Source organism: Rhinatrema bivittatum, chromosome 1 (assembly GCF_901001135.1).
Source record: "Rhinatrema bivittatum chromosome 1, aRhiBiv1.1, whole genome shotgun sequence".
Taxonomy (NCBI): Eukaryota; Metazoa; Chordata; class Amphibia; order Gymnophiona; family Rhinatrematidae; genus Rhinatrema; species Rhinatrema bivittatum.
This window is the reverse complement of record NC_042615.1, coordinates 114,911,811-114,938,391: the sequence shown is the minus strand read 5'-3', so window position 1 is coordinate 114,938,391 and position 26,581 is coordinate 114,911,811. Positions and strand designations below refer to the sequence as shown.

Genomic DNA, 26,581 nt, shown 5'->3' with positions numbered 1-26,581 from the left:
ATGCTGGCGGGCTCCCGGCATGCCCCGCGCCGTCCCTCACGTGCGCGCGCTGGGGAGGGGGCTGAGACGTCATCTCGAGCGGAGAAGTTTTCTTATCAGAAAGGAAAAAAAAAGAAAGGGCGAGAGGACGTCGGGGACAACAGAGCGAGCTTTAACGGTGTGTTGTTTGTTTCTGTTCTCTGCCATTTGGGCTTGCATTTTTGTGCTTCGAGTTTCCGGCTGCTATGGGGGGAGACTGGAGGGTGCTGAAAGACAGCTGCAGCTTTTGTTCTTCGTGCGGAGCAGATGCGCCTCCAGAGCTCGGGTGAGGAGAAGCGGCTTCGGAAAGGAGAGCAGTCTCTGCGCTGTCGGTCACACGGTCCGGGAGAGACGCGCGTTCACCGGGAGAGTTTCTGTCCGCACTGAATGTAGCGTTAATGTAAAATGCTGGTAACGAGTAACGAGGGCAGTCTAGGCAGTAGTGCGGGGAGTAGTGTCGGGGGAGTCCTGTGGGAGGCATCGGCGCTCGAGAGGCTGAACTTGGGCTTTCTGCAGCTGCTCTCTGGCCCTGGTGGTGTCCTGAGTGTCGGCACTAGTTGCAGGCTTTTATTTGTTTTGGGTATTTTTTTAGCCTCGGGGAATGGGAGGGTTTATACTTTTCTTCCCGACCAACTGTTCACTCTCCTTTTCGGTCCGTTGCTGCTTGTGTCGGTGACTCGTGTTTATAGTTGGAGGAGGTATGATTACAAATCAACTCTTTACAATTTTAGAGCAAATACTTATTTTGCATGTTTTACACCACCTTCTACTTATTGATTTATTTTTAGCCGGCTATAAAGATGGAGAATAACGTGAAAAACACGCTGTTCTTAGTTTTTATTTTATTTTTTCTTGGGAACTTAGTGTTTATTACAACAAGAACAAAAAAAAAATACTCATTTGCTTTGTCCCGTTTTTGTTGTAATAAACACTGATAAATTCCCAGATTAAATGAAAACTGTAAAGGTTCCTGAGCGTACATAAAAGATAAACTGCGTCTGACATCCGCAGCTCTTAAGTCATACCATGTTTCACTTTTGATTTTTTTTTTTGTGCTGATTGTGTTGGTGCTGCTGACACACCTTAAAGTGAAATAGCCACTCTCTTCAGGAATGAAAAGATAATTATGATCTTTCTTCCTGTTCATATTCCTGAAGACTTTTAATTATTTGCAGACCGGCACGCATCTTCAATTCAACTAAAAAAAATGCAAGTTAAGAAAAAAAAAAGGTGCATACTTAGACTGTTTCCCAAACCTTTTCATGTGCTTTTTAAAATACTTAAAATCTCGAAACATTTTCATTTTTTATCTTTGATACAAATTATAATTTGAGAAAGATACTATCAGTAAATCAGGTGATTCTGCTTTTTTATTTTTGTATATGAAGAATTTTTTAAGACTTAACATAGGTGCCAGCTCTGTGGGTACTTGAACAACTCCAGTACTGAGCAAACACCATCACTGTGTCTAGGAAAGGGTATTTTGTTTAGTTACCCCAATTGTTTTGAAAAGTTAACTCATGTTTAACAGTACATGAGGTGCTGCTGATCTGCCAGTGAAGTATTTTTGTAAACAGTTGTTAAAATGACATTTAAATTAGCTGTTGTAGGTTTTGTTTGACTTGATCTGTGGTTGCCATTAACCACTGTGTTACCCCCTCTATAATAGCACTGACATCTGATCTGCCAGATTGTTAATTTATTTGTTTTTGTATACTGACATTGGATCGAGATATCACATCCGTTCACATGTAACTGAACAGAAATAAGTCATTGGCTGCTTATTTTCACATTGTAACTTATAGAATAATTTAGAAAGGTTAACTTACATAATTTCAAAATGTTAACATTTAACATGTGATTTGGAGAAAAATAAAAATGACAGATTTAACTATTTACAGTGACTTTTTACAATTGGAATATCTAGGGTAGTTGACTGGGTATTATCGGGGTGATGGGAAATAGAGGTGTCTTGCATGAAGGTAAAAGTATGACATTAGGGCGGTGTGCATTTTACAATATGGTATGGATTTACAGGGGAAAATGGAGGGGTTAGCGTGGAAATGGTTGATTTACTTGTGCCAAAGGGGAATGAGAGAGCTTGCAGGTTGTATTGAAGGTTTGGTGGAAGATGCATTTATAGGAGGTGCAATCATGGGGGGAAAGATGGTTCATTTCCATGCAGAGGGACAGGGCTTAAAGGAACAAAGTCCCCTTCAAATCCATCCTCTTGAAACTCCCTTTTTTATCTGTTCCATAGTACTTAGCAGTGAAACCCTGTTTATTTTAAGAAATTGTTTTCAAAACAGCCTGTTGCTGTAGAGCTGTCCACTGCTCCAGTGTGCTGACTTCTGAGGTCAAAGGATGTACCCCCCCTCCCCACAAGAGCTGTGCACATTTTGTTAATATTTATTTAGCTTGTACCTTTTCATTGATGGCTCAAGGCGCGTTACATTTTAAGTATCCTATGCTTACTAAGGAGCATCATTTTCTTTTCAAAATAAACTTAATTTCCTCAATATGAAAAAACAAAACTAGAGGTATGTCTTTAAGCAGTTTTTAGTTGTAAAGAACTAAGTGGAGGAATTTTGGAAAAGAGTGATTTTAGGTTATGGCAAAATGTAAAGTTTCAAAATATTAGAAATCCTAGTGGAAGATGCAGGCAGCCAAATAGCTGGGTCTGGCTACTAAGTTGCAATGACAAAACTAACTACGAGTTGGTTCTGTCTGGCAGGCTATGCATTCATATTGACTGAGTCAAAGCAGCAACTTGGTGATAAAGGCCACGGGGTCCTAGGATTGTAGATGTTTGGACAACAGCCATGCAGTTGATGGCTGTTTAGATTATTACAAAGTTATGGTTGGACATGGGAGGGGACTGGTACTGGGTATGAACTAAGTTGGGGGGGTGGGGAGAATCTTAGATGTTCATCTACCCAAGAGGGTGTAGTACAGAGGAGGAAGAAATTGTGCCTTTTTAGTAGCCAGCCCAAAGTTGTGGAATGCGGTACCTGTTTCACTACACCCATCTATTGATGTAATTGCATGTAGGAGAGACCTCAAGACCTATTTATTTAAACAGGCCTTTGGCAACCGCTAAAGTGAGCTGAATTCACAAGTGCATCTGAACTTTCCTGATAAGCGCCAAAACATTCTATGGAGTCAAATTGCTTTAAGTAAGCCTACCACCCACCAGCAGTGGCTGTGTCTTTGCTTTTGTTTAAGTTAAACTGTATTTTATTACTTTGTGTTTAAACCATTATGTGTGCTCATTGTAAACTACTTTCTGCGTTACTGTAGATAGATAGCAGTATAGAAGACAATTTAAGTAAGGACTGATAAACTGACAGTGATATCCTATGAATGGCAACCGTGATATCATTGCAGTGTGGCTAGACATACGGGATGGATTAGTCTTTTTCTGTCGTCTACTATGTTATGCTAAATTTTTCTTATTGGGTTTTAAATTATTAGATTAGTAGACCATTGAAGTGGTGTGAATGTCACTTGAGATAATTGACATATGACCAGGACTTTGATAGGTCACAAAATCTTGTGGTACTATGATGGGAAGTTGAATGAGGTTACCCTTTTGTGACAGGTGGGCTGATCTTCAGGAAGATGGGAAGAGTAGCAGGGTCAGAAATGAGACTGAGCCTCTGCACCATTCCTAGTCATCCTGCCAGACCATGCCCCCTAGTAGATGGAGGCAGCATGCAAGATTCTTTCTCTGACATGGCTCTCTATATAGACTGGTGCAGTAGGGAAGGAGTTAGTAGTTTCTTAGCGTCCAATCAGATGAATCCAGAACAAGTGGGTTATGCACCTCTACCAGCAGATGGAAATGGAGCAAACTGACATCACAGTACATATACCCCTGTGGTGACATCAGCCTGTATTCTCCGTCTCCAGCAGATGGTGGGTGAGCATCTCCCTACTGGGGATTGCTTCATTTTGAAAAAAGGAAAATTAAGGATATTACATTCGCCCTGCTCTCCTGCGGTGATACAAAAAGGTCCTGCCCACAGTTGAGAATTCCTGAGGTGATTTCTGTGGTCCCTCAAATGAGTGCCTTGGTCCAGAACTGTGCCAGGACCTTCTTTTAAGTGCTGGAATACTGCTAGAACGGCAGTGAGACTTCCCGAGGGAGGTCCGGATGGCACAGATGATGACGCCAGCCGTGACTCCCTTGAAGATGGTGAAATTCTTTGAGAATTAGAACCGTATAGAACTATGCTATGGTTCTTTCATAAAGATGAACTGCCAGCTCTGGTTTCCCAGACCTTGAAAATGCTCAGAATTCCTGGGGCAGATGCTGTGACTGAGCCGAAGAAGAATCCCATTTTAGTTTCCTTGCGTAAGGCCTCTTATTTTTTCTCCATGATGGAAGCCATTCAAGAATTAATTGATCCTGTGTGGGATGCCCCAGAGACTAATTTCAAAGGGGGTCGGTTTTGGAAGGCCTGTACTGTCTAGATCCAGTGGCAAGAGAGTGTTTACGTTTTCTGAAGGTAGATGCACTTGTATGTGCAGTCTCCAAGCAGACCACTATTCCCGTGGAAGGAGGAGTGGCCTTGAAGGATGCTCATGATGGGATTGAGACTTTTTAAGCAAGCATTTGATGCAGTGGCAATGACCTTACGGATCGCTTCTTGCTGTTCCCTGGTGGCTCAATTGTGTTTGCTTCTCTCCCAAGAGGTTGATGAGACTGGGATGAACTCCAGGGCAGTTATGGAACCAGATGCTACTTTTTTGGCAGATGCGGGCTGTGACATGGTCTGCTCTTCAGCCAGAGGAGTGACTTCCATAGTTGCAGCCAGATATCAGTTATGGCTGAGAAATTGGTTGACCAATGCGATCTCCAAGGCTAACCTTACCAAATTGCCCTTTAAAAGCTCGCTATTAGTTGAGTTAGTTGGAAAACCTAGCCAGTAAGTGGGGCGAATCTCCAGTTAGTTTGTCAGAGGATAAGAAGATGAGGCCACACTCTTAACAAGAGAGGTCATACTAGAGGAGCCAAGACATTTTTCATCCCTATAGAAGAATGACCCTTCAGAGCAGTGGTCCCCAAACCTGTCCTGGAGGGCCACCAGCCAGTCGAGTTTTTGGGATATCCTCAATGACTATGCATGAGAGACAATTTGCATGCACTGCCTCCATAACATGCAAATTTTCCCTCATGCATATTCATTGTGGATATCCCAAAAGCCCGACTGGCTGGTGGCCCTCCAGGACAGGTTTGGGGACCACTGCTTCAGAGAACTTGACCTTTTGGTAGGTCTCTGTCCTTTTTGTCCCTGACAGCATAGAAGGGGTGTGGGTTTGGGTAGTGGAACCTCCCAACCCTCCTGATGAAGGTTTGTCAACACACCCCTAGGAACAGGAGATAGGAGGATGCCTCTCTCTCTCTTCTATTAGAGGTGGGTCGAGATCTCATTGGATCAATGGGTCTTGGAACTGATATGAGAAGGATATGCACTGGAGTTTCGCAATGGGTTCCTCGGGATGTGTTCATGGTGTCTCCCTGCCACTTGCCACAGAAGCAGGCAGTGGAAACTACATTATGTTGATTATGTTCAGACGCTCCCTCAGAAAATGTGAATAATCTTGGCGTAAATCTCCCACACATGAAATGGCAAATAATTTCGAGAAAAAATCCTTCTACTCTGATAAAATCAGGAAAATCAGTTTTGATTCTAAGGCCCTATTTCAGTTCGCCAAGAAACTAACTTTTCATCCATTACAAGATCATCATTCTCTAATTCCCTTTCGGTTGACTCTTTTACGAGATTTTTTTAAAGTTAAAAGTTGAAAAAGAATTGGTTCCAAATTTTTAAATGTACCATTATGGTACTTGGCTCCGTGTTCCTCTATTGAATCACCCTGGTCTATGTATAACCAGATCTTCCAAGTTGAAGTCGGAAATATTATTTCTACCATGAATAGTGTATTTTGTCCCATTAGTAATTAAGAACATAAGACATTGCCATACTGGGTCAGACCAAGGGTCAATCAAGCCCATCATCCTGTTTCCAACAGTGGCCAGTCCAGGCTACAGTACCTGGCAAGTACCCAAAACCTAAGTATATCCCATGCTACTTATGCTAGTAATAGCAATGGCTATTTTCTTAGTCAACTTGATTAATAGCAGGTAATGGACTTCTCCTCCAAGAATTTATCCAAACATTTTTTTAAACCCAGCTACACTAACTGCACTAACCACATCCCCCTGGCAACAAATTCCAGAGTTTAATTGTGTGTTTAGTGAAGAGCTTTCTCTGATTAGTTTGGAGTGCTCCCTAGTCCTATTATCCGAAAGAGTAAATAACAGATTCACATTTACCCGTTCTAGACCTCTCATGATTTTAAACACTTCTATCGCATCCCCACTCAGCTGTCTCTTCTCCAAGCTGAACAGCCCTAACCTCTTTAGTCTTTCCTCATAGGGGAGCTGTTCCATCCCCTTTATTAGTTTGGTCACCCTTCTCTCTACCTTCTCCATTGCAACTAAATATTTTTTGAGATGCAGCGACCAGAATTGTACACAGTATTCAAGGTGCGGTCTCACCATGGAGTGATACAGAGATGACACTTTCCATTTTATTCACCATTCCCTTCCTAATATTCTGTTTGCTTTTTTGACAGCCGCAGCACACTCAGCCGACGATTTCAGTGTATTATCCACTATGACCCCTGTATTTCTTTCCAGGGTCGTAGCTCCTAATATTGTGTAACTACAGCATCCATATAGCATTTTTTGCTATATGCATCACCTTGCACTTATCCACATTAAATTTCATCTGCCATTTGGATGCCCAATTTTCCAGTCTCACAAGGTCCTCCTGCAATTTCTCACAATCCGCTTGTGATTTAACTACTCTGAATAATTTTGTATAATCTGCAAATTTGATTACCTCACTCATCATATTCCTTTCCAGATCATTTATAAATATATTGAAAAGCACGGGTCGTAGTACAGATCCTTAAGACACTCCACTGCCCAACCCCCTCCACTAAGAAAATCATCCATTTAATCCTACTCTGTTTCCTTTCATGAGGAACTTTGTCAAATGCCTTCTGAAAATCCAAATACACTACATCCACCGATTCACCTTTATCTACATATTTATTAATCCCAAATTGGTTTAACTGGCAATACCTTACAATGGTTTTCTTCCTATTTATCTGATCGAAAGTACCAAGTATTAATCAACGCACAATAAAGCTCTGGAATTTGTTGCCAGAGGATGTGGTTAGTGCAGTTAGTGTAGCTGGGTTCAAAAAAGGTTTAGATAAGTTCTTGGAGGAGAAGTCCATTAATGGCTATTAATCAATTTTACTTAGGGAATAGCCACTGATATTAATTGCATCAGTAGCATGGGATCTTCTTAGTGTTTGGGTAATTGCCAGGTTCTTATGGCCTGGTTTTGGCCTCTGTTGGAAACAGGATGCTGGGCTTGATGGACCCTTGGTCTGACCCAGCATGGCAATTTCTTATGTTCTTATGTTCTTAACCTATCAAAAATAATCAACCTCAACACCGGAGTCCCTCAAGGATCAGCTTTATCAGCCACCCTTTTCAACATATACCTTCTCCCCATCTGCAAACTACTAAAAGAATATGAAATCACGCACTTCCTCTATGCTGATGACATTCAGTCCTCATTCCCATACAAAATTCAATTGAAGAAACCTGCAAGAAAACCTCAGAACTACTTATCTCAATCAAACATCTCCTAAATTCCCTGAAACTCATAATCAACTTTGACAAAACTGAAATAATACTCCATGGATAAAAAACCAAATCCAACTCCGCCACCCCTGACAATACTTGACAAACAAATAACTATACTCCCTTCCACCCACACCAGGAACCTCGGAGTTATCATTGATAAAGAACTTTCTTTCAAGAACCACATAGCAAATAAAACTAAAGAAGGATACCCTAAGACACCTGAAACCATTTCTCAACCCCTACAATTTCAGAACTGTACTACAACTTCTTATCTTCTCCACCTTCGACTATTGCAACTCCTTACTAATTGGAATACCTTTTTCATCCCTCAAACCACTCCAAATACAGCAGAACTCAGCTGCCAGAGTCCTAACTGGAACAAAAAGAAGTGAACACATAACACCAATATTGACCTCACTTCACTGGCTCCCTATTACTGCACGTATTGCTTACAAATCAATGACCATAATCCACAAATTCCTAAACGATGATCATCAAGGTCTTAACACCCTAAACATAATCTCTCAAAATCCTCCAAGAAACCTACGCTCTAATAACTCAGGTTACCTAAACATTCCCCCTATCAAAGATGCGCATCTGGCAACCACAAGAGAGAGAGCCTTTTCAATTGCCTCACCTAAACTTTGGAACACCCTACCTAAATTCCTGAGAACCCAACACGACCTAAAAACATTAAAAAAAAAAAGACCTAAAAAAATGAATGTTCTGCAAAATCTACATTGACCTTCAGACATCTGATCATCCCAACTCTCGGTTGTAAACCTCTTAATACATTCTCTTCACCCTTAACCTGCATTCCCTCCTTATCCAACCTAATAATGCTCTCTGGACTTGATATGCTTATTTCTGATATTGTTCAAATTTGTTTTTACTGCTGCACAACTGCTAAGAAAATGTATAACGTTCACATTGCCTTTCTGTTACACAACTGCTAAGAAAAATGTATACTTTTGTAAACCATTGTGATGGCTCTACCGAATGACGGTATATAAAACTCAACAAATAAATAAATAAACCCCTCCAAAAAAGTGAAGCAGATTTGTGAGGCAAGACTTGCCTTGGGTAAAGCCACACTGACTTTGTTCCATTAAACCATGTCTTTCTATATGTTCTGTGATTTTGATCTTTAGAACACTTTTACCCATAGATAAGCATGAATTAGCCAAGCTGCCTGGGATGTCCTTCGGGTGGCCAGGTGGCGGAGCTCTCTTAGAAGATAGGTTGTTTTTTTTTTGGGGGGGGGGGGGGGGGGGGGGGGGGTTTAAGTAGCAGTCTTCCCCGGGACCCTCTCAGGTCACCCAAGCGAGGCATCAAAGAACCTCCTCTGAAGGTCCGTCCGGGCCGGCGCCAAAGCATGCTCCCATCTTACCAATGCACGGACCCGCAGGGGATGCGTCAGTACCGCCACCACCATCAGTATTGCCCAGCGTTAAGCCCCCAATGCACCACCTGCACAAGTGTGTCGCAGCGTCTCCCGCACAAGCATGCCTCGAAGCATAAGCATAAAACATCGACGCACTGCAAGATGATGCCGATGCAGAGCACCCTGAAGAAGCATTCCAGCAGGCATAAATGCCCTAGAGTCAATTCCCATCTCTTAGTTGTGGACTCTGACCTAGAATCTGTGTCACCAACTGACTTTCAAGGTTCCCCTGCCTCATCCAGGGTGTACTTGGGCCTGTCCACCGCCTCACAGAGCAGAGACAAATCACATCTTCAGGAACCCCTGAGAAAGAAGGATAAGCGCCCACCTAAGGACACCCATCGGCCAAGAGGACCTGACTCGGACATACCCCTGGCAGAGGTACCACCTAAGGGTGTTCCCAAAGAACCCCTGCCTGCCTCCCAGGATGCAGCCTCTCAGGTCATGTCACAAATCTCACTCATCTTATCCCAATTTCTGAAGACAGTTGAGCAACAAGGAAAGCTCCAGGATGAGGTGCCCCTCTCCTTTTCCTTGTCCCCACTCCCCTGGTTCCCCCAACCTCCCTCCACTTCTCTGGGATCCTCCACCAGATATCCTTTGGACCTTGCGGAGGGCCAACCAGAACTGATATCTCCACCTGAGGATCTTTCATACTCCAAATTTGTGGAGAAGGTGGGGCAATACTTGAACATTGAGACCTGGAAAATACCCAACCCAAAGGCAGAAGTCCTGGGCATCCTGAAGATATTCTCCCTCAGAGCCCACAGTCTTGCCTTCCCACTCAGTCTTAGATGCAGTAATGACTAGAGCATGGGAATCTCTATTTGCCGGCCCACCTACTTCCCAAAAGATGGATCTAAAGTTCCGTATGAGGCAATCACCGTTCTACTCCATGGTGCAGCTTCCACATGCCTCCGTTGTGGTGGAATCCGCAGTGCAGAAGGCAAAGAAATTGCATCTGCATTCGAACACTTCCCCGGGAAAGACACCTAAGTACCTGGATAACTTTGGGAAGCTTGCCTTTCAGTCGGGGATGCTTAACGCCAAAATACAGCAGCACCAATTTTATATTACACAGTACCTCTACGAGTGTCTGGAATCATTAAAACCACTGTTACAGGAGGCTTCCCTAGACCACCGACCTCCCAACCAGTTCCATGATCTAGAGCAGGGGTGGGCAATTCCGGTCCTCGAGGGCTGCAAACTAGTCGGGTTTTCAGGATATCCTTAATGAATATGCATGAGAGAGACCTGCATACACACTGCCTCAGTTGTATGCAAATCTATTTCATGCATATTCATTAGGAGTATCCTGAAAACCCGACTGGTTTGCAGCCCTCGAGGACCGGACTTGCCCACCCCTGATCTAGAGGAAGGTCTGAGGCACCTCCTTCGCACAATTTGAGGCCTTTGGCACCTCGGCCAGATCTACAGCAAATGCCATCGCTGCACGTCGATTTAGCATGGCTTTGGGCAAGTGCGATTCGTGAGGATGTGCATTAAAAGCTGACCACCCTCCCTTGTCTCCTGGACAATCTCTTTGTGGACAAGTTATGCGAGACAGTGGTGCAACTCAAGGAGCAGAAGGTGGCAGTCATGTCACTGACCGCTCCCTTAGATTCGGCGTCCGCTAGGCGCTACTACCCATCATATCGGAAGCCTTACTTCCAGTGGTGTGCCTACAGACCTTACCTGCCCTACCATCCACAACCATATCCATCAGCTTGTCCACAGCTGCCTCAGCAGCCGACGACTCGTCAGTGCCAACCCTTCCTCTACAGCCTCACCAGCCCCAAGCCACCAACCCCCCCCCCCCAAACCCCCACATGGGTTTTTAGGGAACATGGGACACTTTTCTACCGCTACTAGTGGAAGGCTGGCTCTCTCATTTTCTTCCAGCTTGGGATATGACCACCTCAGACCATTGGGTCCTAAGGATAATAAAGGATGGCTACTCCCTCAATTTTGTATCCATTCCGTCTCTTCCGCATGTAGTGCACCAAAGACAGGTTGCGGCACAATAAGGCCCTTACAGGATGAAATCACCTAGTTATTCCACCAGAGCTGTATCTGCGAGCTATTTCCTACTCAGGTTCACCAAGGGTTCTACTCCCAATACTTCCTCATCCACAAGAAGTCGGGAGGCTTACGACCCATCCTGGATCTCCGTTCTCTCAACAGGTACCTGACCAGGGAGAAGTTCAAGACGTCACTCAACTCCATCCTGCCCTTCCTTCGTCCCAACGAATGGATGTGTTCGCTCAACCTCAAGTATGCTTATTTGCATATCCCGATGCATCACACATCCTGGCAGTACCTATGCTTTACGGCCTATGGCTTCCACTTCCAAATCAAAGTGCTCCCATTTGACCTCTCCTTGGCCCCCAGGATATTCACGAAATGCCTAGCATTAGCGGTGGCTCACATCTGGAAGCAGGGGATTCAACTGTTCTCTTACCTAGACAACTGGCTGCCGGTAGCCCCAAGTCCTTCCTTCTGTCCTGCGCAACCATCTACTGGCTATCATCCGCTGTCTGAACAGCCTAGGATTTTTCATCAACTACAAGAATTCCAATCTGCACCCCTTGCAAACCCTACAATTCATCGGGGCTTGCCACTGTCCCAAGGACCTTTTCCAAGTTAATGGTGGTAGTGGCGGCAATATTGAGAAAAGATGGGATCCTCGTACGCCCATATTTGGATGACTGGCTGATTCGAGCCAAGACGCTGGAAGAGAGCTGCAGAGTGACCTGCAAGGTGATCTCCCTGTTGCAGGAGCTCGGCTGGGTAGCGAATCTGGCCAAGAGCAGACTGTAGCCTGCTCAGTTGTTGGAATACCTCCTGGGTTTGGTTCAACATAAAGCAGGGCAAATATTTCCTGCGGGAAGCGCGCATTCAGAAGTTGATGACACAGCTCAGTCTGTTATTGAAAACTCTGCGCCCAACCGTATGATCCTACCTGCAAGCACGTGGCTTAATGGCAGTGACCCTGGAAGTGGTCCTGTGGGTGAAGGTGCATATGCGCCCTCTTCAGTGCTCCTTGCTGTCTAGGTGGAACCCACAGTCTCAGCACTATTCGATTTGGCTCCTCCTCCCAACTGCAGGATAGATCGGCCGTTGTTTGGGATCGATGTCATAGTGCAGGAGTGGCCCGAGGACAAGTTGCTGTATGCTTTTCCTCCATGGCTCATGTTGGGCAGATTGATCTGAAGGATCAAGCGCCACAGAGGGATGATGCTCATGGCTGCTCCAGATTGGCCCAGGAGCCGTGGTTTGCAGATTTGTGGCAGCATCTGGGGAACTCTCTCCTTCGACTTCTAGCACATAGGAACCTGCTAAGTAAGGGTCCAGTTCTTCACGAAGATCTGACTCTGTTTTATCTTAAAGTATGGCCCTTGAGACAGCTCAGTTGCTGAAATGTGGTTACTTGGTGGCTATGATTTTCACTTTGCTTAGAGCTAGAAAGTTCTCCACTTCCTTGGCCTGTATGTGAGTTTAGCAAGTGTTTGAGGCCTGTGTGAAGATAGAGGTACTCTTCCTCATTCAGCAATGAACCCACTCATTCTGAAATTTTTGCTGGATTGCTTGAATAAAGATTTGGCCCTTAATTCTTTAAAGGTACAAGTAGTGGCTCTCACCTGTTTCAGGGGCCAAGTGAATGGTGGTTCCTTGTTGGCTCATCCTGATGTGAACAGCTTCCTAAAAGGAGTGAAACATTTTCGTCCTCCCCTGTGGTTTCTAGTACCCTTATGGAGTCTAAATTTGGTCTTGGATTTCTTAGAGGGCCCTACATTTAGACCGATGCATAACCTGTCCTTGCGGTTACTGACCTTCGGAAATGTTTCTTGTGGCAATTTGTTCTGCGAGGAGAGTTTCCTAGCTGCAGGCCTTGTCTTGCCGGGTGACCTTCCTCCAGGTGACTCCAGGGGTGGTACAGCTGCATAATGTTACTACTTTTATACCAAAGGTGATCACTGAATTTCACTTGAATTAGTCCATCTCCCTGCCGTCTCTGGACAGAGAGAGAGACATAGGGGTGTATAGTATGTTGTAACCCTTGGATGTCAAGAGATACATCTGATAATTGGTTACTGAACCTTTATGGAAAACAGATCGCCTGTTCTTCATGGCAGTGCTAACAATCGGGCCAATATAGTACAGTGCGCTCCAACGCACTGTTAACCCGCCATTGGACGCGCGTTTTCGACGCGCTAGCATTACCCCTTATTCAGTAAGGGGCCGAAAACGCGCATCCAGTCCCCCGAACCTAATAGCGTCCGCAACATGCAAATGCATGTTGATGGCCCTATTAGGTATTCCCGCGCGATTCAGAAAACAAAATGTGCAGCCAAGCTGTACATTTTGCTTTCAGAAATTAGCGCCTACCCAAAGGTAGGCGCTAATTTCTTCGGACACCAGGAAAGTGCACAGAAAAGCAGTAAACTGCTTTTCTGTGCACCCTCTGACTTAATATCATGGCGATATTAAGTCTGAGGTCCCGTAGGGTGTAAAAAGTAAAAAATAAATAAAATAAAATAAAAAAATTTGAAGTCGGCCCGCGGCTGTCGGGTCGAAAACCGGACGCTCAATTTTGCCGGTTTCCGAGCCCGTGGCTGTCAGCGGGTTTGAGAACAGACGCCAGCAAAATTGAGCGTCGGCTGTCAAACCCGCTGACAACCGCTGCTCCGGTCCAAAAGGAGGCGCTAGGGACGCGCTAGTGTCCCAGCGCCTCCTTTTGCCTGTTTTTACCGCCGGGCCTCATTTAAATACAGAATCGCGCGCACAGGAGAGCGGGCCGAATGAGAGCTGGCCTCATAGGCCACAATAGTCCGCTGGATTAAGGAGGTAGTCATGGCAGCACATGTTGATGCTGGCAAGCTGTTACCTAGTCAGGTTAGGGCTCATCCCACAAGGGCTCAAGAGTATCATGGGTGGAAGTTAGGTTGTCATTTGCTGAGCAGTTAGGTTGTCATTTGCTGAGCAGCAAAGTGGTCCTCTTTACACACCTTTTCCAGACTTTGTCTGGATGTGCAGGCCCGGGAGGATGCAGCCTTTGCACGTGCAATTTAGAAAGGACCGTGGGCAGCCTCCTGCCCTATTTGGGAGTAGCTTGGGTACATCCCACTTATTCTGGATTCATCTGACTGGACGCTAAGAAATGAGAAATTACTACTTACCTGATAATTTCTTTTTCTATGGGACAGTCGGATGAATCCACATTCCCTCCCTTGGCTGCAGAATGATTGCACTATTGTCCTCTTGTGCAACTGTATTACAGGGATTACTGATAAGTGTTAGTCCAGTCCCTGGACTAGTGTTAATGTCTCTTGTCTTGTCTGTGCTCAGTGATTTCTGTTGGCTGAATATTGACATGGTTATCTGTTTTTAATCAAGTTTTTTGCTAGTCTGTCCAGTTTGCTTTTGAAGAAAATACTGGCAGGCTGATGTCAGTCTGCTCTGTCTCCATCTGCTGGTAGAGGTGCATAACCCACTTGTTCTGGATTCATCTTACTGTCCTAAAGAAAAGAAAATTTATCAGGTAAGTAGTATTTCTCGTTCTCTGCCTCCAGCAGATGGTAGCAGTCAGCTGGTCCAGCAGGATGGAGGTGGAAGTCTAGGCTTCTAGGCAGTGGCCTTTCTTAAGGTCCATTTCTCCAGGGATGAGCCAGGGGATCCTCTGCAGGATGACAGACTGGCTGAGATGCCCATAGTATGCAGACCTGGTCAGACTGAAAGTGGAAGACCTACTCAGGTTCAGGATGGAATCGGGACTACTGAAATAAGTGCTAGTAGTTATGGAGGATCCAGCACAGTTCTCTTATGGCCTGGCTTTTGGAAGGAAGAAGTGATTACAACCCTACTGAGAGCAAGAAAAAGGTCCATCTCACATTTTTTAGGACTGGTGCTAATGGAGAAACGTATTGCCATGTAAAGCAGAGTTAGCTGTAATTCTGCAATGTCTTCAAGAAGCCTGGAAAAGGGCCTAGAGGTAAATTCACTGCAGGTCCAGGTGTTGACTATCGCTTGCTACATGGGATCTTCAATAGCAGCACATCCAGATGTCTGCTTCTTGAGAGGGGCAAAGCGCATACATACTCCACTGAAACTGCTAGTACTACTGTGGGACTTGAATCTGGTCCTAAAGACTCTCGCTAAAAAGAGCTCCATTTGAACCCCCTCAGAAAAAATTTATTAAAGGTCCTAAAACTAAAGGCAATCTTGTTGGTAGTAATTGTCTCAATCAGAATAATTTCAGAGTTACAGTCCTGATCATGCAGGAATCCAGATTTGTCCTTCTCAAAGATAAAGATAACTATCATACCTGTTCCATCATTCTTACCTAAGGTAGTTTGAGAATTTTATCTTGGGTGATCTCATTGCTAAGGTTTAGGAAAAGTAAGGGCCGGATTTTAAAAGCCCTGCGCGCGTTGGCACGCACATAGTCCCGGGACGCACATAAGTGCCGGGGCTTCGTAAAAGGGGCGGGAGGGGGCGGGTCCGGGGTGTGGTGCCAGCCCGGAGGCGTGGCCGAGGCCTCCGGACCAGCCCCCAGGTCGGGTGATGGCACGCCAGCAGCCCGCTGGCTCGCGCAGATCTACACCTGACTCGGGTAGGCGTAAATCTGCCGACAAATGTAGGGGGGGGTTAGATAGGGTCGGGGGGGGGGGTTAGGGAGGGGAAGGTGAGGGGAGACAGAAGGAAAGTTCCCTCCGAGGCCGCTCCGAAATCGGAGCGGCCTCGGAGGGAACAGGCAGCGTGCGCCAGGCTCGGCACGTGCAGGTTGCACAAATGTGCACCCCCTTGTGCGCACCGACCCCAGATTTTATAAGATATGCGCGGCTACGTGCGTATCTTATAAAATCCAGCTTACTTTTGTTCACCCGTGGTGCATACATTCGTGAAGCATTGTAGGTTAAATCTCCAAGAGAGGAAGGATGTGAAATCTGCCATGGAAGTCCTAAAAGCAGCTTTGGATATCTCCCCCCCCCCCCCCCCCCAAGGGTAAATACAGCTCCAGTTCACCCCACTTGCTTGGACTTGTCTAGCAGGACAAAGAAGATAAATTATCAGATAAGAACCTAATTGTATCTTTCCTCGAGTCCTGACAGACCAGTCCAGAAGGAAGGAAAGGAGTCAGATACACATAATAGAAGTAGAGCCTGAATGTACCAGTTAAACATTAGCCTACCCCAAGTGAGAGATCTCCTCTAGCAAACCCAGCTGAAAAATTCCAGCAAACCCCAGGAGAACTAAGCCCAACCGAAGGGGTAAGGGAAAGTTCTCCCTCGAGGCAAGGAGGACAGCTGGAAAATCTTTCAGCATTTGGGGACCTCTTGGGAGCCAGTCAAACTTCAGTCGAGACTGTGGAAGAGGGTCATGGTGTAAGAGAGGTGGGGTCTTCCATTATTCAATTTAAGCCTCTAGTTAAACCACAAGTATTCTCTCTTGAATATATATGGGATGCTATAAATGAAGTAAAAAATATGGGAGATCAATTGTTTGCAGTATTAAATTCTGTTGTAGTAACAAAGAGGAATGTGGAAGTAATAGAAGTTGAAAATAAAACTTTGAAAAATGAATTAGTGAAAGTAAAGGAGGAAGTGGGAAAGTTTAGAGAAGTACAAACTGATGATGATGAAGGAAAATTTGGCATTACGGTTTAAAATAGAAAAATTGGAGAATGCTGCTAGGGTAAGAAATATACGGTGTATACATTTTCCTAAAATATCCACTTTGACTCCATTGTATTCATGGAGGAAATACTTTAATGGAAAACCTAAAAATTCCTGAGGCAACTTTACCTGTAATATCTAAGATATTTTATTTACCTTCAATAAAAAAAAATCTGTAGAAGTATTGGAAATTTATAAATACATGAATTACTTCAAATACATCCCTCCCAAGAAAAAGTTTTGAATGTTTCGGAATTACTTGAGCAAATCCGATAAAGACTGGGTTTTTAAAATGTACTTTTCAAATAGATCAAAAGAGTTTATGGGGTGTAAGGTACAACTATTTCCCGATTTTTTTTTTTTTTTTTTTTTTTTTTTTTTTTTTGTACCATAACACAGACGTAGAAAGCAGTTTCTATTGTTAAAATCTCAGATTCTTCAAATAATGTATTTTATTTTGAAATACCCTTGTAAATGCCTGATAAAAAGTGAGGGTAACACTTATGTATTTCTACAACCAGAGCAATTAAATCAATTTATTGAAAATAAAATGAAGCCCATTACTAGCTCTACACCAAAACCCACATAATACAGTTCCATAGGATGAGAAGCGATCTCTCCATAAATTATATAAATTTATCCCCAGTTAGTTGAGAAACTAAGTTCTATTTAGAAAGATAATGTTTTGGAATTATGTACCTTGGATTCATTTGTGGGCTAAGCACAGGTTAAATTATGAATTATTAATGAATATACATTCTTGTATCACTAAATTGTTTAGATTGACGATGCTTTGTGAGTAGTTTTTATTGAGGGAAATATAGAAATAAAGGGATACTGAAAGCATGGGATTTATGTAAAGGGAAAGAAAATATTTTCCTTTAATGAAGGATAAATATTTAGTATTTACTATTTTCTTGTTGATTACCTGTGAAAAATTTAAGATGTTTTATGCTTGACTTGTAATGTAAAATGAAGAAAAAAAAAATAAAAAAAATAAAAAAAAAAGAAACATAGCCTAGGAAAGGAAGAGCAGAGGTTCTGCTCATCCCGACAGACACTTTATTTCAGGGGTTGATTTTGTTTGCACTAGGATTGTCTATTCTGTTAATTCTTCTTGTGGAGCATTAGCTCTGTAGCACTCCTGCTTGATAAATTTACTTTAGTCCTTTTTATTTTAATTTTTTGTTAGCCAATTTTCAGCTCTGATTGAAACTAACCTGGCTTTACTGAAGTATTTCAGTTAGATACACCTATTCCATTGGTTAATATTTCTGTAGTCTGAGGATAAAATATTAATAGCGCCCATATGTGACAGTTGTACTGAGCTAAACAGTTCCTTAGCACTAACTGGAACAGATCATATTGTTTTACTGTCCTATAATTGGGGAAAACAGATTTTTCCTCTTTGCTATGCATGACAGATTTTTATATGCGAGTTCTGCTTTTTCTGTTTGTTTTTACACTTAAAAAATTCTTGCAGACCCAAAGAGTCAACAGTTAATACAAAGTCATGTCTCCCTTGTTTTCCAAATAAGCTTTTTTTTTAACCTGTTCCAACTAAAATATGTATAAACTAGAATGAGCTCACCATCCCTAGGGATGCTGCCTGGTTTACAGATGATGTTCTCATTACATTGCTGATGAAGATGAGGTCATCTGCTATAGCTGAGAAACTTTAACTGCCAGCATTATTTTCCAAGGATTGTGTGATGTAATTTTCTTAGCAAGAAAGCAAGAGGTGACACACACCAAATATTTCAGAACACTTACAAAACAGCAGATTTGCTGTGTGGTGTGTTTATGGTCCAAGTGATTTAATTAAGAAATCCTGCAGTTTTGAGTTTGTTTGTTTTAAATGCAAGCCTGTAAAAAGTTTGTTTGTATACCATTGTATACAGCAGAATGAGTTTTTTTTTTTTTTTTTTTTTTACAAGAGTAAAATCATATGCAGGAGCTGTGTACAGTTTGGTATTCAGAATCCCCTTCAGTAAAATAAAAATCCTGTAACCATAGCTACATATGGGACTTTGAGATTATATAGTTAAAGCCACAACAGAGTGTCGCTAGTCCTGGGGGAATTCTCTGCTACTGTGGCGCGCAGAATTTGCATAGATGAAGGCCCACGTGTGCTGTGAACGGAATATGCTCCGCTCGTGGCGAAGATGAAGGCTCCCGGTGAGAGTGAATGTGTGTGTGAGGGGGAGAGGGACAGGGGGTGTGAGAGGGGGGAGGGTGGTGAGCAGAGAAGGATTGTGTATGTGTGAGAGAGAGCCTATATGAAGGGATGCATGAGAGAGAGACATAGGTAGCCTGTTTGAGGATGTATGTGTGAGAGAGGGAGTTCGTGTGGGTGTGTATGCAATAGAGTGAGGGAGCCTGTAAAAGGGTTGTGTGTATGTGTACTAGCAAGAGGGAGCATGTGTGTGAGGGAGGGACAGAGGGAGCCTGTATGAGGGGCAGTACTGAGAACGGGGTCAAACTCAGGGACTGGCGATAGAGTGGAAGGGGTTGAGCCTAGAGGTGGAGGGGAGAGATACTGGCAGGTGGAGGAGTTGGGGCCTAAGAAGGCAAAGTGGCCAGGGGAGTAGGGAGAGTGAGTAGAAGAGACACTCTTACAGTGAATTTCTAGGGAAATTCTGCTCAAAATATTTAAAATTCTGCATCTAAATAATTTTTTCTGTATTAATTTAAAATGTAATTACTTAGACTGTCATGTAAATTATTTTGACTAATATAAAGTTTGCAGAATTTTAAGGTTTTTTTTTTTTGTGCAGAATTCCCCCAGGAGTACGAATGTGGAATGATGAGCAAACATTGTAAATCAGTCCAGCAGGTGTATTGCAAAATAGGTTACAATGGTCCATGAAGAGAAACCCAAAACAAGCAATTAAACAGGAGAAATTCAGTAATTCCGAGATGCCAAATATTTGAGATGTCAGTCCCCCGACACGGAACTGTGTTTCGCTAGGGCTGCATCAGGAGGAATGAATTACATGTGATATAATATCTATGGCATTACACTCTTGAAGGAAGTCTCTGTGAAAACAAAATTAATTAGACAAGTGTCAGGATCATAGGTAGCAGAGGAAAACTCTAAACAATTACTTATGATAAAAAAGGATAATTACCCCATTCAATATGAACACAAATAAACAAAAATATTTGAAGGGCTATCCTTGGATAGGTGGTGTAACCAATTATCTGAAATTTAAAAACCACTTAAGTTATTATAATTTCAGAGAACCAATAAGAATTGAAAAATGGATAAAAAATGAAGCTAGGATGAACTTAGAAATAGTAGAACTGCCATTCTGTTATGCACTATTAGATTTTTGTCAGAAAACAAACACTGTGACAGTGAAAGTTTCTGTAAATTTGCTGCAGCTCCTGCAAGTAGAAAAAAAAAAATCAAGGAACACAGGGTAAGAGGAGCTGTTCATAGAAAGATGCCTGAAACCAAAAAATATATTTGTTTAAGGAAATCAATAAGGAAAAAAGGGGGGAACTGAGACTGGGATATACATACTTTCATGTAAATGGCGTGCCCTTCGACTATGCACTAATAAGGGAATAATATCAAAAACCACACGAGATGGCTGAATAAGTGAAGACATTCTGCCAAGAATTACTGGGTTTCCTGCAAGTAAAAGAAAAATTGTGAAATATCATACAAGAGACTAAATGCTCAGAATCTGTATGGGTAGAAATCCCATGTGTGTTGGGTAAGGGTATAGTGATAGGAGTATACTACCGTCCACCTGGACAAAATGGTCAGACACATGATGAAATGCTAAGAGAAATCAGGGAAGCTAACCAATTTGGCAGTGCAATAATAATGGGAGATTTCAATTACTGCAGAACACACAAAGTGCAGATAAGTGTTCAATCCTGACAGAACACTCACAAAGTGTGTACAAATTAAAGTTTTTTTATTTCTTCAATATGGCAACTCCACTGAATTATACAGGAAATAGCTTAATGGCGTCCCCCGACACGGTCCCATGTTTCGCCGCGGGCTGCATCGGGAGGGCTCGCCACCAGGAATTCACAAGAAAGCTGTAAAACATAAGTAAACATCAGGACAACAAAACAGGACTTATGAAATGTTGCAAAAGAGTACAGAAAGTCATAACATACCTGACAGCAAACGTACTTGAAAGGTGACAGGGAGCGCACTACCCTTAACCACTGACAGGTATTTAAAGCTAGGCAGAAGGCGCCAAAAACCTACAGGAGAACCAACCACGTGGGTCAGAGGACCCCGTTCATTGGTTCCCGTTCCTGTAGTGCACCTCAGCAGGAATGCAGACCAACCTACCCTGTTAATCAGGACTCTAAGTGAATAGAAACCATTCAATTTCCCGGTTCAGGCCCTTCGGAGACACTGAATCTAAAGTGAAGATCCAGCGTTGTTCAATCCGACCTAACTGTTCAGCATAGTTACCACCTCGGGGCGGCCGCGGAAACACCTCAATCACACTGTATACAAGGTCTGAAAGGGTATGCGATTTTTTTATCCAATGATCAACAAGGGGTTCATTCTCTCGCGAATGGCGAATATTGGAGCAATGCTCTATAATTCGGGTTTTCACCATGCGAGAGGTTTTCCCAACGTATATCAAAGGACAAGGACAGGTGATAACATAAACAACTCCAGACGTGGTGCAGTCAGAGTGAGAACGTAACTGAAAAGTTTTTTGAGTGACTGGATGGGTGAAACAGGTAGTGGGTGACATATAAGAACACACTGTACAACGACCGCACGGATAGTGACCGACCACACTGTCAGGATTCTGTGACACTGGAAGTCAGTGTGAATAAGTTTATCACGTAAGTTTTTCCCCCTACGAAAAGTAAATCGGAGGGGACCAGGAAACAGGGTGTTCAAAGATAGAGCCTCCCAGTGTCTACGGATCATGGCAGTGATCTGGCGACTGAGGGTAGAGAAGGGTAAAATGCAATTCGTGGCTATCGGGTCAGCATGAGATGAAGGTAAAAATAACAAATCACGATTAGTGTGAAGGGCTCGTTTCATCGCTTTTTTAACAACATGCCTCGGGTACCCTCTGGATATGAAACGAGATGACATAACATGGGCTTGTTCAAGGAATTCACTCTTGGTAGTACAAAGCCTACGGAGCCTAAAAAATTGACCGGTGGGAATATTCTTACGCAAAGAACTAGGGTGACAGCTCTGGAAGGCAAGCAAAGTGTTACGATCCGTCTCCTTTCGGTGAATGGTGGTCGAAAAACGGCCATCATCCACTGAAACGAGTACGTCTAAAAAAGCTATCTGGGAGCGGTGTAGACAAAAATTGAACTGAAGATTAGGATCGCATGCATTAAGCCAGTCAATAAACATAAATAGTTGTATCTCCGTACCCTGCCAAAGTAAGAAGATGTCGTCAATATAGCGAAGCCATAACGCTATGTGCTGGAAACCTTCACCTGGATACACAAAGGAATCCTCAAATTCTGCCACAAAGAGACAGGCCAGACTAGGGGCCATCGTGGCACCCATTGCAGTACCCTTCACCTGGAGATAAAAAGTGTCATTAAACCGAAAAAAGTTCTTTGTAAGTGCCAGAGTGGCTAACGTGACTAACAGGGAGGTGGGGATGCGTTGCGGGCCAGTCCAAGAGTCCAAAACTTTTTCAATAACCTGTAAAGCAGCAGATTGGGGAATGCTAGTATAAAGGGAAACAATATCAAGCGTTACAAAAAGGAATGGCTCACGAGGGACCAGTGTCATGTCTAAGATGGTAATAAAGTGTGCAGAGTCCCTAATGTAAGAGCGAATAAGTGGTACAAAGGGTTTTAAAAAAAGATCCACAAATTGGGACAGGGGTTCTAAAAGTGAACCAATACCTGCCACAATGGGCCGACCTGGCGGGTCCTGTAAACTTTTATGGACTTTTGGCAAGGTGTAAAAAACCGGAGTGGTGGAACATTCTGATGTAAGAAATTTAGCCTCACGGGAGGTCAAAATGCAGCGATCTACTGCCTCTTCAACCACATTTTTTATCTGCTGATATAACTGAGGAGTAGGATCCTCTGTTAGAGGGAGGTAAAAAGAGGTGTCACTTAACTGTCTCAGGGCTTCAGACATATATCGATCTTTATCCTGAATTACAATGCCACCTCCCTTGTCAGCAGGTTTAATAATGATAGAATGATCTTTACGAAATTACAATACAGCCTGATGTTCAGACTTGGATAAATTAAACTGTGTATAATGTTGACTCGATACAAGCTCCGTCATATCCTGATCTACCAACCGCTCAAAAGCTAAAATAAGCGGATCTCCGGGTCCTGGGGGGACCCATCTCGATTTCGGACGGACTAGAGACAGATCTGGGCTAGGGGCGACATCTGAAAGAAACAATTTAATATTTAACAGACGGCAAAACCGATGTAAATGTATTTTAAGGTCAAATAAATTGCATTTCACAGTGGGCACAAAAGATAGTCCCTTAGACAAGACCTCTAATTCAGAAGCAGATAAAGAGCGTGAAGACAAATTAAACACTGAAGGTAAGTCTATAGCCACGGGTCTGGAATTGCATTGGTCGCTCTGGTGGTACGTTGAGGGAGCTGAGATTGTTGAATGCGGCCTCGTGAGCGAGTGGTGCGAGTCGTCTTGGTGGATAACCCGGGGTCGGGCGGATGTTGGCCAGAGTCTAAAAAAGACGCTGCTATAGAAGCATAACGTGATGATGGTGCATGCGTAGAAGAACTGGATGGAGCAGCTACCACAGGGCGAGTCTCTTCTCGAGGTTTTCTCAGGCGAGTTGTCTGGACATCTTTGCCGGAGGAGTCGCCAGACGAATCGTGTGCAAAGGTGACTTTCCTTGCAGGCTGTGGGCGGGACTTGGCCATCCATTTGTAAACAAACCCGGTCTTGTAGTCATTCTCGTCCCGTATGAATTTTTGATACTTCACAGTTTTTAGGTCAGTCCGAAACTTATTAAGTTGAGCCTGAAATTCGGAGTGCTCCTGGTCAAACGCCTCAGTAGATAGGGAATGCTTAATGATATCCAAATTGTTTGACAGATCTTCCTGAAGTGAAATCTGTAAATGCTTCGTGGTCTCGATAATAAGCACCATTAAGTCCAAGGAGCACTTATTGAGGATCTGGTTCCAACGAGTAATAAAAGTGCTGTTATCAGTGTGTAAACGGGGCTCCTTTTGGATGCGGAGATCCCTCGGGATCCAGCGGACTCGACAGTATTCTATTAGAGTCGCGGCATGTAGTTCTGCTCGAGTCAAACGTTTCTGGATGTCTATGACATCAGCCCAGGTAATAGTGGGTGAGGACGCAGGAAGAGAGTCATCAAAGAAAAGTTGGTCTGACAATACTGCATTTAATGGGCACGTGGTTGGTTCTCCTGTAGGGTTTTGGCGCCTTCTGCCTAGCTTTAAATACCTGTCAGTGGTTAAGGGTAGTGCCTCCCTGTCACCTTTCAAGTACGTTTGCTGTCAGGTATGTTATGACTTTCTGTACTCTTTTGCAACATGGACGGTCGTAAGTCCTGTTTTGTTGTCCTGATGTTTACTTATGTTTTACAGCTTTCTTGTGAATTCCTGGTGGCGAGCCCTCCCGATGCAGCCCGCGGTGAAACACGGGACCGTGTCGGGGGACGCCATTAAGCTATTTCCTGTATAATTCAGTGGAGTTGCCATATTGAAGAAATAAAAAAACTTTAATTTGTACACACTTTGTGAGTGTGCTGTCAGGATTGAACACTTATCTGCACTTTGTGTGTTCTGCGATATTGCTCTAAGTGCAGTCTCTGCTCGTTATGTACTTTTGGTCTTAGATTTCAATTACCCCAATATTGAGTGGGTAAATGTCACATCAGGACTTGCTCGAAATATAAAGTTCCTGGATGTAATAAATGATTGCTTCATGGAGCAATTGGTTCAGGAACCAACCAGAGAGGGAGCTATTTTAGATTTAATTCTTAGTGGAACGCAGGATTTGGTGAGAGAGGTAATGGTGGTGGGGCCACTTGGCAACAGTGATCATAACATGATCAAATTTAAACTAATAACTGGAAGGGGGGACAATAAGTAAATCTACAGCTCTAACATTAAACTTTCGAAAGAGAAACTTTGATAAAATGGCCACCCCAGTGTAGCAAAAACCATGGAACTGCTCCCTACCATTATTGGTGGCCTCAAATTAAAAAAAACTGAAAGGTGAAGCTGCAAAGGTTAAGTTTTCAACAGGCATGAACATTGTTTAAAAATACAATCCTAGACACACAGTCCATATGTATTCCACACATTAAGAAAGGTGGAAGGAAGGCAAAACGATTACAGTCAGGGCTGTGAGGTGAAAGAGGCTATTTTAGCCAAAAAAAATCCTTCAAAAATTGGAAGAAGGATCCATCTCAAGAAAATAGGATAAAACATAAGCATTGTCAAGTTAAGTGTAAAACATTGATAAGACAAGCGAGGAGAAAATTTGAAATGAAGTTGACCACAGAGGCAAAAACTCATAATATAAACTTTTTAAAATATATCCAAAGCAAGAAACCTGTGAGGGAGTCGGTTGGACCATTAGATGACAGAGGGGTTAAAGGGGCTCTTAGAGAAGATAAGGCCATTGTAGAAAGACTAAATGAATTCTTTGCTTCCGTGTTTACTAATGAGAATGTTGGGGAGATAGCAATTCCAGAGATAATTTCAGGGGTGATGAGTCAGGTGAACTAAACCAAATCACTGTGAACCTGGTGCTTAGCAGTGCGTGTGCAACATTCCAGATTTCATGCCTTCTTGTCCAGACTCGCCTTCCACTCCAGTCTCAGATGTCCTGTTTAGTGTCTTGAGAGTGTCTTCGCCCACCCCTGACCTTTTGCTTGGACTTGACTATGTTTTGCTAGCTGCCTGCACCAACCTTGGCTTGTCTCAGACTCTCGTTGCCTGTTATCTGCCCTGTTCCTGATGTGTCTTGACTCGTCTTATACTCACCCAGAGCCCCATTAAATCCTGTTGGCTGCCAGAACCCAAGGGCTCAACCCAAGGGGGAGGCAGCAGGTATAGGTGAAGCTCAAGTGACAGTATTAGGTTGATGGCAAATATCCTGGCTTACACAATACAATCTGAATAAAGCCAAGCTTGAACATTACAGCTTGTGGCTTGCAGTATTAAGAGGCTCAAATATAGCGTCTTGCTACTGTCTGGTTAAGTTTCAGGGGGACCAGTTCACTTCTATTTTATTTTTTTTAAGCCTGATTTCCCCCTCCACATATACACATACACACACACACACGAGTAAATAGAGTTGGCATCTCGGGTATTTTTGCAGATGTTGGGCCTCAAGCAGCAAGCAGAATGGAGTTGGAGAGTAATATAGATACTGCTCAAAACATTTATTTGTAAGCTGCTGGTTATGTTATGTTTTACTTATGTTTTATTTCCTTTGAATTCTGGAGATATCTTTTTCTTCTAGGGCATGAATAGAGGCGAAGTAGCTTATTTCCTGTTTTCTTAGTGTTCAGACAGATGAATCCAGAACCAGTGGGTTATGCACCTCTACCAGCAGATGGAGATGGAGCAAACCTGACATCATAGTGTATATATACACCCCTGCAGTGACATCAGCCTGCTGGTATTCTGTTTACAGCAGATGGTGGACATGCATCTCCCTAAGAGGGGTTACTTTTAAAAGGAGAAAAAGAAGGAAATTTAATTTGCCCC

General features: G+C 43.4%; 1 protein-coding gene across 3 annotated transcripts in view; it reads left to right on the top strand.

Moving 5' to 3' along the window:
• Positions 1-25: 25 nt before the first annotated feature.
• Positions 26-26,581, top strand: part of CASP3 (caspase 3) — a 91,764-nt gene continuing 65,208 nt past the window's right edge. The window contains exon 1 of one of the 3 annotated variants that reach the window (XM_029585216.1): positions 26-157. Coding sequence is in view for 2 of the 3 variants with exons in the window: in XM_029585070.1 (XP_029440930.1) it covers positions 424-716 (293 nt within the window). In the remaining variant the exon portion in view is untranslated. The other 2 variants (XM_029585147.1, XM_029585070.1) reach the window with 2 other exon arrangements.